Here is a 15,579-nt window from a genome sequence, read left to right as displayed (position 1 = left end):
AAGAAAGAATTGGGTGAACTATGTGAAATTGACAATCTTAGACCCATCACTCTTGAAATATATTAAATCATGATAAATGTGCATGGTTATATTTGATATATGCACTGACAAGACTTTTAATTTATTGTTCAATCTATGTTTAATCAGAGATTAATACAGTTGAATTTATCACGCCCTCTAGATGAACATTTTCGAGATACAGTAGCAAAAGAGACTTGATTCGAGATACGTTCAATGGCTACTTTATTAGGTACATCTGCTCTTTAACGCAAATAGCCAAACAGCAAATCATGTTGCTGTAACTCAATATATAAAGCATGCATACTTGGTTAAGAGGTCCAGTTGTTGATCGACCAAACATTAGAATGGGAAAGATGCATGATCTAAGCGACTTTGACCATGGAATGATTGTTGGTGCCATTATGGTGGTTCCAGGATCTCAGAAACTGCTGACCTCCTGAGATTTCCACGCACTACAGTCTCTAAAGTTTACAGAGAATGGCGGGGAAAACAATAAACATCCAGTGAGCGGCAGTTCTGTGGGCAAGATCACTTTTTTCATGAGAGAGACCAGAGGAGAATGGCCAGACTTGTTCAAGCAGACAGGAAGGCCACAAATACTCACATAACCACTCTTTACAACGATGGTGTACAGAAGGGCATCTATGAATGTACAACGCGTCGAACCTTCAAGTGGATGGGCTACAGCAGCAGAAGATCACATCGGGTTTCACTCCTATCAGCTAAGAACAGAAAGATGAAGCTACAGTGGGCATGGGATTACCGCAACTGGACGACTGAGGATTGAAAAAAATTCGCCTAGTCTGAAGAATCTCCATTTCTGTTGTAACATGCAGATGGCAGAGTAAAAAACTTGATGCAAACATCACGAATCCATGGATCCATCCTGCCTTGTGTCAACGGTACAGGCTAGTGTTGGTGGTTTAATGGTGTGTGGAATATTTTTCTGACATGTATTAGGTCCCTTTTTACCAATTTAGCATCATTTGAATGCCACAGCATATCTGAGCATTGTTGCTGACCATGTGCATCCCTTTATGGCCACAGTTTACCACTGTATGGCTACTTCCAACAGGATAATGCACATGTCACAAATCATGCATTATATCATGCTGTTTCCACGAACATAACAATGACTTCAGTGTACTCCAATTTCCTGCAAAGCCCCCCATTTCAATTCAGTAGAGCACCTTTGGGGTGAGGTGGAAAGGGAGATACGAAATACGAATGTGTGACCGACAAATCTGCAGGAGCAGGGTGATACTATCGAGTTAGCATGGACCAAAATTCCTAAGAAATATGTCCAGTATCTTATCTTGTTGAATCCATGCCGCGAAGAATTCATGCTGTTCTAGAGGCAAAAGGAGATCTTACTCGGTACTAGGTAAGTGTATCTAATAAAGTGGCCACTGAGTGTATGTCAAAAATAATGTGTAACTATCCCACTTTTGAAGATTTTAATGACAAACAAAGTATGTAAAATAACTTTGATAACAATAAAAAGTTCTAGACAAATTTTTTCCCTTTCCTTTAGTAAAAGATGTGATCTATAAAAAAAGACTTAGCTCTTCTTTCACGTTTGTAAATTTATCACATATACTTTACAATGTTTAACATTACAGAATGTATTTTACAACCAAAATAAGCTCTATGTTCATTATATTTTAAGTCAAACAATGAAGAACGGATTACATATGCCACTGAACCTTACAGAAAGTAACTAATTTATCTATTCTTGCACGTTACATAACGATACAGAAAGTTACATGTACATTCATGACATTCTCTTTCTTTGAATTGCATTCCGCTAATACAGCGGTAAGTCTATGGATTTGCAACGCAAAAATCAGGGGTTAGATTCTCCTCGGTTGGCTCAGCAGATAGCTTGATGTGGCTTTGCAATAAGAAAAACAAACACGAACAAACAAACTTTCTTTGAATTTGAGATTAAATAAGGAAAATATTTTCAGCTTCTAAATTACGACTTCCTGTTTTTGACCCATAACTTAAAAATTTGTGGTTTAAAATGACTATTGTTAAAAATCATAACTTACCAAGACCTATTATGTAAGCTAATTTCTTCAAAGGTATAATTGTTTAGACACAATAGAAATATCAGCTATCCATCTTACAAATTGACTTTGTTTGGTTTTAAATTCCACGCAAAGCTACACGAGAGCTATCTACGCCAGTTGTCCCTAATGTATAGGAGAATGAAGGCAGCTAGTCATCACCACCCATCGCTAACTCTTGGTCTACTTTTTACTAATGAATAGTGGGATTGATCGTTTAATTACAACATCTTTGTGGCTGAAAAAGCGAGTATATTTGGGGTGACGAGGATTAAAACTCGCAACCTTCAGATTGCGAGTCAAGCTTCCTGGTCATGCCGGGCCTGTTGTTTCATAATGTCTATACATCTTCCCGTGCCCATGTAAACGATTTGTATGTTATGGTAACATAAACTTGGTGAAATGTTATAATTTATAAGTTTTGTTCACTACCCGTTCAATCCGTTCGAAGTTTTATGTTTTTTTGAAAGCGTGTGTGTTTTCTTTATGCGAAGCCACATCAGACTATCTGCTGAGTCCACCGAGGGGAATCGAACCCCTGATTCTAGCGTTATAAATCCGTAGACTTATCGCTGTACCAGCGGGGGACTTTTTAAAAGTGAATTCCTTGTCATCATATCAAGATATATGGCTACTATACGCAAATAAGTTGTTGTTATTTGGTCTCAGGTAACTAATAGGCTCCGGAAATTGAATTATTATAAAAACCAAAACCAAAAATTTGTTAATGAAATAAATAAGAAAGGTTAAACGTATGATTGTGAACACTTAATATGAAATACAAACCCAAGTTTTCAGGGATAGTATAAAACCAAAACTCAGGTCTTCATTCGCTGCAATGATACAAAACTGTGAAATCAAACAATACTGAAAAATTATTGTGGCACATGTTAATAGAAACCAAAACCAAAACCACGTCTTCGTCTTCATTTAATATATGAAGTGAAATCAAATTATACTGAGTTGTTGCAGGACCGAACAATCTGAAGAGTGGAATACGTTGCTTATTTTCGACATGGGTAAGACCGTAACATAACAGTTTCCAACTGAAATTAATACTGTTTACACTGATTATTGATCATAGAGTGAATCCATTCGTGCATTTAAATATATATCTTTAGTAAAGTGACTCAATGTTCACATGGTAGAATGACAGTTAATCTAATGATAGCGTTTTATCGAATTTAGTACTTTTACTAACAATATATATACCAAGTAATATTGGTGCTGGTACTCAACCAAGTAGTAGTGGTTCTTGTATTACTGCTCAATCACACTTACACGAATCATAGTTAAGGGAGAATAAAATTATGGCTAGTGTGTTCTGTATGTGATTTGCTTTTCAGTCGGGTGTTTTCTACCAACTGCAAATGTACTGAGTAGTAGATTTAAAGTTGGCAGAAAACGATATATATCACCTTCTACCTAATTTTAGATACAATATTATAAGTAATATTGCTAAAATTATAAATATAAGGTAACTGTTTAGGTCTAAGAGGTCTGTAAATTGCGAGTTAAATATAACCAGAGTAACTTTCGTTTCAAATGTCAGTAATCACGCTGTGAAATAAAAGAGAGTATTTTCTAAAATTAAGTTTTATTTCATTTTCAAATATTAGATAGAACATGCTTCCGCTCTCTTCTTTTGCATGGATAAATGTATCCAAAATACTACAAACAATACAAAATACGCTACTTACAACAGCTTATAAAGTACCCAAAACAACAACATCAGAATTCATGCATAAATTTGCACACATAGAAACAATAGTAGATAGACTCCTACATTGTACAATAAATTATTTTGATAAAAATTGGAGAAAAATGAACTAGTAAGCGAACTAGGCAGGTACTGCATACATGATGAGGATAGTCCTAAATGCCTTTTCCTACTAAATATATATTTTCAAAAAAAAAGAAAGAAAAAAGACCACCTATAAATTAGACTCCACAGTAGTTTAGGGGCTAATTAATAAACATTGAAAAGGTTGTATGTAAATTTTTTATAGTTAATACCTATCCAATGAAAGTGCAAATAATTATGGAACTATAAAGAGAAATGAGTCATTTGCACCAAGTGTATGTGTAGATAGTGCATGGACATTGCCCTGATAGGACCCTGAGTAAATGCAGGTTATTTTGCCCCTCATGTACAATGTATAAATACACACGACAGATGCTGAAACAAATATAAAGGAAGGAGGAAGAGGTTGATGAAACCTGACCCTCCTGGATATATAAACATCACTACCCAAATAACTATGAGAGAGAGAGAGAGTACTTCCTTCCAAAAATTATGCATGTGGAATGTTTGTTTTTGAATTTCATGCAAAGCTACACAAAGGCTATCTGTACTAGCCATCTATAATTTAACAGGGTGACCATGTTTGGTGTGGTGGGGATTCAAACCTGTGACACTCAGATTACTTGTGAAATGTAAGCTTGCTTTTTGAAAGACAGTATATATATAATAGAACTAATTGTTTTATACCTATAAAAATATTAAGTACTGACAGGTATAGTATATAATGCTATTTAATAGTACAAAAATATAAAAGAAATTACATTTTTCAAGTTATGTGATCTAAAATTTGAAAAGCAGAAAGATATATGTATTTTTAAATTGATTAGTGAATTTTATTACATGTAAAACAGCCTTCCCTGTGAGAGTGGTGTGCCTTCTGACTTGCAATGCTATAAATTGATGTTCAGTACCTGTGGTGGCAAAACAAAGGTAGCCCATTGTGTAGCCTTGTGCTTAAGTACAAATAAATGTATAAAACAACAGTAAGAAAGTAATTAAAGCTACAAACATTTAATGCTCTGTTGATCAAACTATAGTATAGAGATGTCACCACACATATATATTTATTAACTGTTTATTAGAATATAGGGTTATCATTAATGTTGAAATAATTGCTGATTTCACCATTCCATAACTCACAAAGTTTGTATCTGGGTATCTCTTCTACTACTACTACTACCACCACTACAACTACTAGCTCAAGTGTTACAAAACTCCTGAAAATAAATGTTAACTACAAGAAGATTGATATTAGGTTTAAAACCAAGTCTATATTACAAAACATACAGGGTGTTTCAAACTTATCAGTCATGCAGTACTCTATGAAATGTAAGGAATTTTTATATATTGTTGCCAAATGTTTAATTGAGAAAACACTGATCATCTTTACATTTGCTCAATATTTAGACTGTCTCAACCTTAACAAAATTGTTGATAAGTCAGATGTTTGCAAACATCACTTCAGATTTCTGTTAGAGAAGCTGATTTGACTACAGCATCTGGATGAAGGGACAAGCAAAATTGTCAAGGCAGAATTCTGTGACTTTACAGTCAGTGTAAAAACCTTACCTAGTTCTGACTGTCATTATTTTAGAGATTATGCTCCACTAAAGAATGAGTCAGTGGATTCCTTCCAGCATAATTTTGTAAGAAAGAGAAACTCATGTAATAGTTCAACAGTTTGGGAAGATTTTGAACTTCTACTAATTTTATTTCATAGACAAGCCAGTGTGTAGTAGGTATTCTCCATAAGTAAAGACGTTTTAGTTCAGAACAGTTTCTCCAGTTGTTCAGATAGGAGTTTTAGAGCATACTGATTCATTTAGTGATATGCCTAATTTCAGAATAGCACCAGCTCTCCTACAGGTGCAGCAGCATCCAGACAGAAGTTAGACAGCATCTGGAAGATAATAAAAAGAAAATTCAAGTATTCTCTTTGGCCCCAAAATGGAAAGCCGTTGAGGATCAAATGAGTGAAACTAAAGCTAAAAAGCAGAGACTACAAGAACATGTAATTGCCTTTGTAGACAGTGTTGGCCAAATATCTATAATGGCATAATCCAGTTGGAAAATAAAATCATTAATTGTAGAAATAATGCATTAAGATAGGCAGCTACCAAATAGAAAGACAGAATATATTATCTGGATACTGTAATCCAAGAAATTAGGGGAAGAACTGAAAAATATGTGTATGATATGTTAAATCCAGTCTATCAAAATGGCCTGAGAGTGTCTTTGGGTGAAATATAATGACTGTTATGTTACTGTTTAACTTTTTGAAGTTTTTAAATATAATTACAATTAGCAGTTTAGAAGAACATTCAAAAACTGAAAATTGAAGAAAAATATAATACTGAATCTAACCATTTGAGGTGAACATTTTGATTATTATAGTTTTCATATTTTGTAATTTTGAATAACATTACTTTGAGAATGTCAGAAAGACATTATGAGTTGATGTGCTTTAATTTAGTTGGTACTGACTTATTTTGAGCTTGTAATTCATTGATATTGGTGTTAATTTGTCTTGGAGAATTTTGACTTGGATAAATGTATATGTTGTTGAGTGTCCTGGGTATTTTTACCACATATGTACATTTGAAGTATATAAAAATCATTTTGAGTAATAAATGGATAGATAAATTATTGAATATGGAAAAAAAAAGTTGTGGAATTCAGTGCACTTTTGTGTGCAGGAACTCCGTGAATTTCACATAGTATATCATAAAACAAGTTGAAAAACAATGATGAAATGCAAAATGAAAGGTGAAGTGCAAATTAAAACAAAAAACTTTTAAAATATCTGAAAGGAGCAACAGCAGAATTGATAAAGACCTAAAAGGAGAACAAGATTAAATGTAAAATAACACTTTGTAACAGTAGGTAAGTTCTAAAAAGTCTGAAAACAGTGATAGATAAAATGTCAAATTACAAAAGTTCAAGAATTCCAGTAAGGTATGAAAGGTGAAATACATTTGTAGGCAGAAGAACTTTAATAATGTGTAAGAAGAATGATATCAAGTGATTTTATAACTATGACAGAAGAACCATAAGTAAAGAGTTTAAAATGCCTTAAAATATGTAGGAAAACTATGAAAATGTAAACTTTAAAATTATTGTAGGTAATCAGAAGTGTAAGTAGAACAGTTATGATAAAAAGTATTAGGCCTATTACTGTTAGTCTTTCATAAACTTTGGAGAAAATTTTTAACTTCTATAAAGGATGCTTTGTAAAATCATTTAATAAAGTTTAAAATTTAGTTGGACAGTTAAAACATTTTACAAGGGAAAAGTTTTTCATTAGTAATCATTTGACATTCTTTAAAGAGGGTATTTATCATATAGAAAAGGGTAAGATAATGGATTTGTTTTACATGGATTTTCAGGAAGCATATGACAAGGTGTCACATTAAAAAAACTTAACCCTTTTAAAACAGGATGATCTGTTTCATGTCAGATCAACTGAGCAAGGGACTTATGCAAAAATACATATTGTAACTCTCAGATATAATCACAAGAAACTTGTAAGATATTAAATTTTACCAGTATTAATAATAATAATTATTAATAAAAAGTCTACTGAAAGTATGTTATATACATATAGTAGTTATTTGTACTCAAACTCTGGATAGTTTGAGAGAAGGTGATTTGCAATTTTAAGTATGCATATACTTTTATAAATCTTATAGTTATTTAGTTTCACTTTCAAAACCTCTGGAACCTCTTAAATGAGTATCAAAAGAATTTAAGATGAATGTTTATATTTTATCATTATTTTCTCTACCATATCACTATCTGTAAGTATTAACATATAGTGCAATGAAATGTTTAACATCAAATAACAGAAAAATATATATATATATATTTACTTTTTCATAGAATATCTTATAAAGATAATTTTAGGGTAATATATTGATAGTTTCAAATATTCTTCTTTTCAAAAGTCCTGGCATGGCTAAATGGTTAGGGTGCTCTACTTGTAAACTGTGAGTCATGGGTTCAAATCCCTGACATACCAAACATACTTGCTGTTTTAGATATGGGAGTATTATAATGTGACAGTCAGTCCCAATATTTGTTGGTAAAAGAGTAGCCTAAGAATTAGTGATGATTAGCTGCCTTCTCTCTAGTCTTACACTGCTAAATTAGGGATGGCTGGCATGTATATCCCTTGTGTAGCTTTGCATGAAAGTAAAAACAAACAAACAAACATTTTCACTGGTTGGGAAAAAGCTAAGGGTTATTTTAAATGGAGTTTGGTCAAACTGCATTAATATTACAAGTAGCTCTCAATCTAGTGGTATTTGCTAATCATTCAGTTGGCTTGTTAATAGATTACGTTTGATTTATAAATTATTCTATGACACCTACAATTTATGCATAGTAAAGCATATGCTCTTTTCATAATTTTTTAATTATTTGAATTTCCAAATACACTTTTAACTATATCAAGTGGTTCTTTTCCACTACCACTGGTTGTGGGAAGGAAGCAAACTTTCAGTACTTTTCCTGCAAAGCAGGTACAAGAGTACTATATCACACTGGTCATTTTAGAGAGATGCCTTATGTGAAATCAACCTATACAGAGAATGTACCAGCACTTTTAATTTCATATTATGTAAGTTTTGGATTATATTCATTCTTCATTATAACAAACAGCTTGTTCTCTGTTGTGTCACTGATGGATGTAACTGAAACACTTCTTCCAGTAGTTTGAAACTTTTTGCATTTTTTAGAGTTAGCAATTACTTTGTTGAAATTCTTTGAAAGTGGCAAGTCAAGTTAACTCAGTAGTTTTATAATTTTCAAACCCAGTATCACCAGTTCTAGCCAATATTTTTATGACACAAGTTGAAACACAAGCAATTAACACAGCATTACATCCATATGTAGATGACACGGTTGCAGGATTCACATCTACAGAACACACATTTAATGTTTTCAATCACATTAACACTATACATCCCAACATCAACTTTACATGTGAACAAGAAGAAAGCAATCAAATATCATTTCTTCACCTCAAAATTACAAGAACCGATACACAATTCAAAACAGAAATATACCGAAAAATCACCCATACTGGACTATACATTCCTTGAGACTCAGCACATGAAACAAAACAAAAACTCAACATACTAAGAAACCAAATAAACACAGCCATAAAACTATGCTCACCAGATAAAATTAACGATAAATTAGATAAAATAAAACAATACTTCATCAACATCAATAAGTTTCCTCCACAAACCGTAGAATACATTACATGCACACACCTAGACAAAAAGCAAAATCAACTAACAAAAGTAAATATATCCCACGATTTAAAAAAATCACGAAACTGTATACTGATACATACCATATATTCCCGACATCAGCAGAAAAATAACCAACATTTGGCAAAAACTAGTAACAAAATATGACATTCCAGTTAATACTAAATTTATTCAAAAACCAGGCACAAAACTAAGGTCTATACTATGTAAAAACTACACTGACAAACACCACACCAACATTATTTATAAAATACAATGTGATAATTGTCACGACTTGGAGAAACAAGTAGAAAAATGGAAACCAGATTCAAAGTACATAAAAAGTCACCTTCACACATTTTCAAACACTGCAAGTCAAATAAACACAACATAACCACAGAAAACACTCAAATACTAAATAAAGAAACAAACATAAATAAATGCAAACTTGAAGAAGCTTTACTTATACAACAACTCAAGCCCAAAATAAACCAATATAAAGGAACACCTTTATACCTTTATTAAATATATATATATATATATATATATTCAAACATCTAAGCATGCCCTCTGCATTCCGACACTCAGTTACACAACCCCTTTCAAACATCTGGTAAGCTTCTGGTCAGTTACTTCTTTCTTTCTTTGTGAACCTGACGATGACCAAAGAAGGTCAAAATGTTGTTCACTCCTCTACGTAAAATATTTTCTCAACCCAAACGAGCTGTTTTTACATATATATTTTTTCATTAGACCTATGTTTGTGGCCCTCATTAATCCATGAAGTTTTAGATTATCACTGCCTTCTAATAAAGTGCTGGTGCTTTATGGTAAAAGAACAATATATTTTCATATAGATAGTAAAAATATTATATTTTTTGTATAATTGGAACACAAAAGGAGCGATTTCAACGGCCTGAAGCCTCTACTCGAATTGTATTGCTAGTTTTTGTTTAGGTGTTTTTATTTAATAGACATGCTTATAGACGTTATAACACAATGTGTTTGCCTTTTGATGAGCTTTAACAGAAATATAATATATTTGTGTTTGTTTAAGTATTTTTCGAGAAACTTGCAATTACTTGTTTTGTAACTAGCACACATTATTGTCCCTGGGATGCCCAGACGGTCAGTCGGCTTGGTAGTCACTGTGAGGTTTGCGCGTTTAACTTAAATACATTGTACAGTTCAGTCCTACTTCCATTCTGTTTTATCTTAGTTCGTGATATGTTAGAGTTTTTCAATAAAGACTGTATTTTAGCCTGTTGAGTCATCTGGGAAACAGATTCCAATTCTGACAAGCAAGCGTCTGAAACTTTCCGATATTAGACAGTTCTACAAGCCAGTTGCTAGTACTACAAGTGACAATGCAGATGCAGATAATGCAACAACCTCGAGCAAAGGAATAGAAACTTGCCATACAGAGGAAATACCATGTTCATCAGAGGCTGAGTCTGAAAATGCTTGTGCAAATATTGCGCATCATGAACCACCAGATAGTTGTGAAACAAGTTTGTGCAGTAATGAAAAATCTGACACTCCACAGATACAGTGTGGAAAGCCATATCATCCAAACGCACAACTAATATCATGACAGAGAGCAAAATCTCAAAATATCAACTTCCAGGGCAAGTGGTTTGATGAGTTCCCATGGCTGCACTTCAACAATCAGACTCAAAAAGTCACATGCTTTCATTGTGCCAAGGTGGAAAATAGAGGCCTTTTTACAGGGAAATTGGAGAGGCCAGTGGAGTATACCTTCATATCCACCAGTTTTTGCAACTAAAAAAAGGCAAAACAGAAATTCAACAAACACCAATCCTTCTCTCAGCACAGATTCGCTGTATCTTCAGAAGGTTCACTTGATATAACTCCAGTGACTGTCCAGCTACATGATGGAAAAAAAGAAGCAGCAGGAAGAATACAAAAGAAGTCTGGCCAAACTATTCAGAAGTTTACATTTCTTATTGCATCAAGGTTTAGCATTACATGGACATACTGATACGGAGGGGAACTTCCTGCAGTTAATGAAGCTCCTGGAAGAGGAAGATCCTGAGTTGATGGCCTACTTGTCAAAGAAAACCACATTCACATCACCTCAGGCTCAGAATGAAATAATGGAGATGTTCAGCCATCAAATACTGAGGAACATAGCACATAAAGTGCAGCAAAGTAAAATCTTTGCATTCATGGTTGATGACACTCAAGATGTTACAGGTGCTGAACAGGAAGCAATATGTGTACGATACGTAGGTGAAACAATATCCTCGACTATACTTGATGTACTGACTAGACTCAATTTACCACTGTCAGGATTAAGAGCACAAACTTATTTTGAAGCTGCTAACATGAGTGGTGCATACAGTGGATGCTAGGCAAAAATAAAAGAGAACCAACCTTCAGCTTTGTTTTTTTCATTGCAGAGCACACAAGGCTAATTTAATAATGCAACATAGAGTTGAAGCTTGTGAACGTGTTCAAGATTCTATCCAGTGGGTACATGAACTTGGTGTCTTGATTCAGAAGTCAGGCAAATACAAGACAATCTTTGAAAATATTGTATCATCAGATAGCCACAATGGTCCAGTTAAATACATCCGCCCACTGTGTCCAACACGCTGGTTGTACCACCTATCTGCATTTACATGTGCTAATGATCACTACAGTGACATTGTTGATTCTTTGTCTGAATTAACAAATGAAGAATCAGATGTAGCAGTGAAAGCACAAGGTCTGCTGGACAGATTTGACAAAGGAAAGACAGTTTTAGGATTGTTGATGGCTCAGCATCCATTAGCTGCATTAAAGGAACTAAACCGTACATTCCAAGCAAAATCAGCAACAGTATCTGGTATGATTGAAGCATCTGCAATGACAGTTGAGCAATTGCAGGTATTGCAAAAAGAGGAAAATTACAACACGATATTTGATGAAGCTGAGGAAAAGGTAAATTCCCTATATCTGGTGCCTATTGTACTACCATGCATTTGCAGACCCCCCAAAAGGATCACAGGTGATGGCTCAGCACACCATTCTGCAACAGCTAGAGATTACTACAGAAGCCAATATTTTGAATTTTTGGAACATCTAACCACTAGTTTCAATGTGGACAACAATGACTTGAGGCAATATCTGGCACTTGAGAACATGATCACATCTGGCAAGATTGATAACTCAGTTATAAACTTCTATCCAGAAATCTCTGCACAAGGGCTTGACTTTTTGTTGTCCATGTTCAAAGGAACAATAAAAGCAGTATCTCTGAAAGGTGCGAAGAATGCTTACTGTAAAATGCATGAAACAAGCCAGCAGATGTTAAGTGGTGTGGTGTTTCTTCTCATGAAAATTTTGCTTGTATGTCCAGTATCCAGCTGCAATTGTGAATGCAGCTTTTCTGCATTAAGATGGTTGAAGACGTAATTAAGGTCAACTATGTCTCAGTGCCGCTTCAACCATGTGACAGTTTGTCACACTCACATAGATGAGATCGACAAGATAAATATAGAAGAGCTCATGAAAGAATTCATAAACAGATCATCACAAAGAAGGTTTACGTTTGGGAACATGTAGACTAGAGGACAAAATGAATCTTACTTCAATGAAAAGTATGAATAATTATGTGCTACATTGTATTGATGTGTAATTTTCAAGAGTTTGCAAAGACATTTTAATTATTTTTATCAAACAACAAGAACAGCTTTCAGTAGATATAAACTTATCAAGGGTAATTACTAATTTTATTAATATTTGAAAACGTAATTCATGCAATGAAAGTTATTAGTAACCTTGTCAAGTATAATGGCCATCTTTTACACTGTAGTATGCAGGAATAAAGTCATGTGGCAGTTAATTTGTGAACATATGTCTTTATTCTATTAACATTATGAAAACTGTTCACAACACCTCACTTATACAAACCTACATGGAAATCTTGAAGTATCATGGCAACAAGATTACTCTGTGACTGCATGTTTACAGCTTTCAGGTTCACCTAATCAGAGATTACCAATTTGCAAATTGAACAGTCGACATAAGTGGTTGCAAAAATCATCCCCCCAATCGGGTGTAAAATTCTATGCCCCTAGTCTGGATTATGTGTATCAATCTTCTTGAGCATTCAAAATTAGCACATATAACATAAATAACTCTTAATGTATTATTTTTATCATTAAATTTTATAATCAAAATCATCAAGTACATTTCAATGTCTACTGCTTACTATGTTTTACATCTTCTTCATATTTCCTCAGTCTGATTTATGAATACAAATATTGCAGACATGCAAAACACACACATTTAATTTGATTTATGCTTTAGTACTTGACTTTTAGTTAATCAAGATTAATCTTTGATAACCAGTTAATATACATTAGTTTTATCCTTTATAATTAAGAACTCACGTCACTGTTGTTTATTTGTAGTTCTACTTAAAGGGTATAAAATATATTTCTAATCATAACTGCAAATATATTAATTATCATCTCAGATTTTGAAATATCTCTTATAGCAACAGAGGAATTAATTTATTTAAGTTGTTTAGAATATTTTAGTTATTTATTATAATTAGTTACTCCTGGATGATATGTTTCTTTATACTAGATAGAAATATGTTGATATACAATTTATAAAACATTCTTGATTTTCATAACTTTTTATCTTGTATCTCTTTTAGGTAATTCAATGTATGATAAATTTATGGATTATATTATTGAGTTGAAGTTCTAAACTGTCTCTAGTCACCAAACATGCTCACTCTTTCCACCATGGGGGCATTATAATGTGATGGTTGATTACACAATTCATTCTTAAAATGTAGTCCAAATGTTGAATAGCTACATTTTCTCTAGTCTATCACCTTTAAATTATTGACAGCTAGTGCAGATAGTACTCCTGTAGCTTTGCATTAAATGTTAAACCAAATCATTTTAAACTGTTTATATGACCCTCTGAATGTAAAGATAGGTTACATTGGGTTTTTTTGGCTAGTCATGTTGCCCCAAAAAAGAAAAAAGAATTCATGTAATGAATCTTTTATTCCTTTCTAGCCAACATGAGTTTACTCAATTTGCAGGTATGGACAGTGTTAAAACAGCATTTGTATTTTTGACAATCAAACTGCAAAAATTTGCACACTGAATTTTTCTTTGAATCTCCTTACATTCATGCCATTAAGAAGAAAATTGCTTGAATTGATTTATTCTTATTGCTGAACAAAGACTTAGAAGGGGAGTACTTGTTGCTATTATTTTTATTTTCTTATCTTTTTACAATTCCCTTTATTTCTTAATTTTTGCAAATTTAGGCCTTAATAATTTTTCTAGCATGGTTAATACCGTTGATAGTTATTATTTTATTTTTGGTAATTTTCTTACTAGAATGAGTAATGTAGCATCTTATCATATTTGTTTTAATTAATGAAAAACATATTTATTTTTAGAAGCAGAAGCTGGTTGCCAGATTTCAGATGATGAATATTCAGGAATGATTCTGCCTTCAGTCATCAAACAGCTACAGTGTATTCTGAGGGAATATCCTGATGATGGACAAATTTTGTTTGTAAGGACATTTTTAAAAGTGTTTTTCGTTTTAAATTTATTTCTGAACTTATTTATTCTTGTCATCTACTCACTGTGAAAGTAATTTTTATATAGAAAATTATAAAATAAAATGTGTGAAACACAGCCATGTTATAAAAAAAATCTCAATCATACATCACTCTGGAAATAAAGCAAGAAAAAATATATATATACTGCATAAGTGGTATTGTTTTTCATACTTTTAGTATTACTACCAAAGGTTTTTGTTAGTTTAGTAGGTAAAGTAAAATTTGTAAGAAGCTTGTTTTTGTTGGGCTATCTGCTATGAAGAATTGAACCATGGTTTTAGTGTTTTAAGTTCAAGAATTACAGCCACACCTGGGTAAATATGGAATGGAGTTGTCTTTGTAAATAATAGAATATGAAATTAATAAGAAAACATATTCAGTAGATGTGTGAGATACAAGGTAATTTTTTATTTATTGTATTTAAAGGTATAGATTAAGCTATAACTTATGCTATTTTTTTAGTGATAATTGATTTCTGACAAGTCAGCAAGTAAATAACGTAATAAAGTGTAATTTGTGCCTTTGTGCTCCAACACACATACAATATAAGATTAATTAATATATTTATCATCTTTTAATAATACACTCACATGTACAATTTTCACGATTTTAAATGCTTGTATGAAATGAAAGATGCTTCTGTATTAACTAGGTATTCAAGTGTTTGTATCATCCTGGAGTTTGTGTACAGTCCCTTGCTGTTAAAAACTGTAAAGCAATTCCATGTTACATAACTTACCATCATATACAACAGACATATTAAACGACAACATACTGTGCTTAAACTACTACTCAACTTCTGAATTGAATCCAAGATAATTT

The 15,579-nt window shown here is 32.9% G+C and overlaps 1 protein-coding gene across 1 annotated transcript in view; it reads left to right on the top strand.

Annotated features, from left to right (window-relative positions):
* The first annotated feature begins 2,245 nt into the window (after positions 1 to 2,245).
* LOC143251275 (sacsin-like) overlaps positions 2,246 to 15,579 on the top strand; it is a 52,498-nt gene continuing 39,164 nt past the window's right edge. Inside the window, exons 1-2 of the mRNA XM_076502715.1 lie at positions 2,246 to 3,112; positions 14,590 to 14,708. Of these exons, the coding sequence (XP_076358830.1) occupies positions 3,109 to 3,112; positions 14,590 to 14,708 (123 nt within the window). The 5' untranslated portion in view covers positions 2,246 to 3,108. The remainder of the gene's footprint in view (positions 3,113 to 14,589; positions 14,709 to 15,579) is intronic.

This window comes from Tachypleus tridentatus, chromosome 5 (assembly GCF_004210375.1).
Source record: "Tachypleus tridentatus isolate NWPU-2018 chromosome 5, ASM421037v1, whole genome shotgun sequence".
NCBI lineage: Eukaryota > Metazoa > Arthropoda > Merostomata > Xiphosura > Limulidae > Tachypleus > Tachypleus tridentatus.
This window is presented reverse-complemented; position numbering and strand designations above follow the sequence as displayed.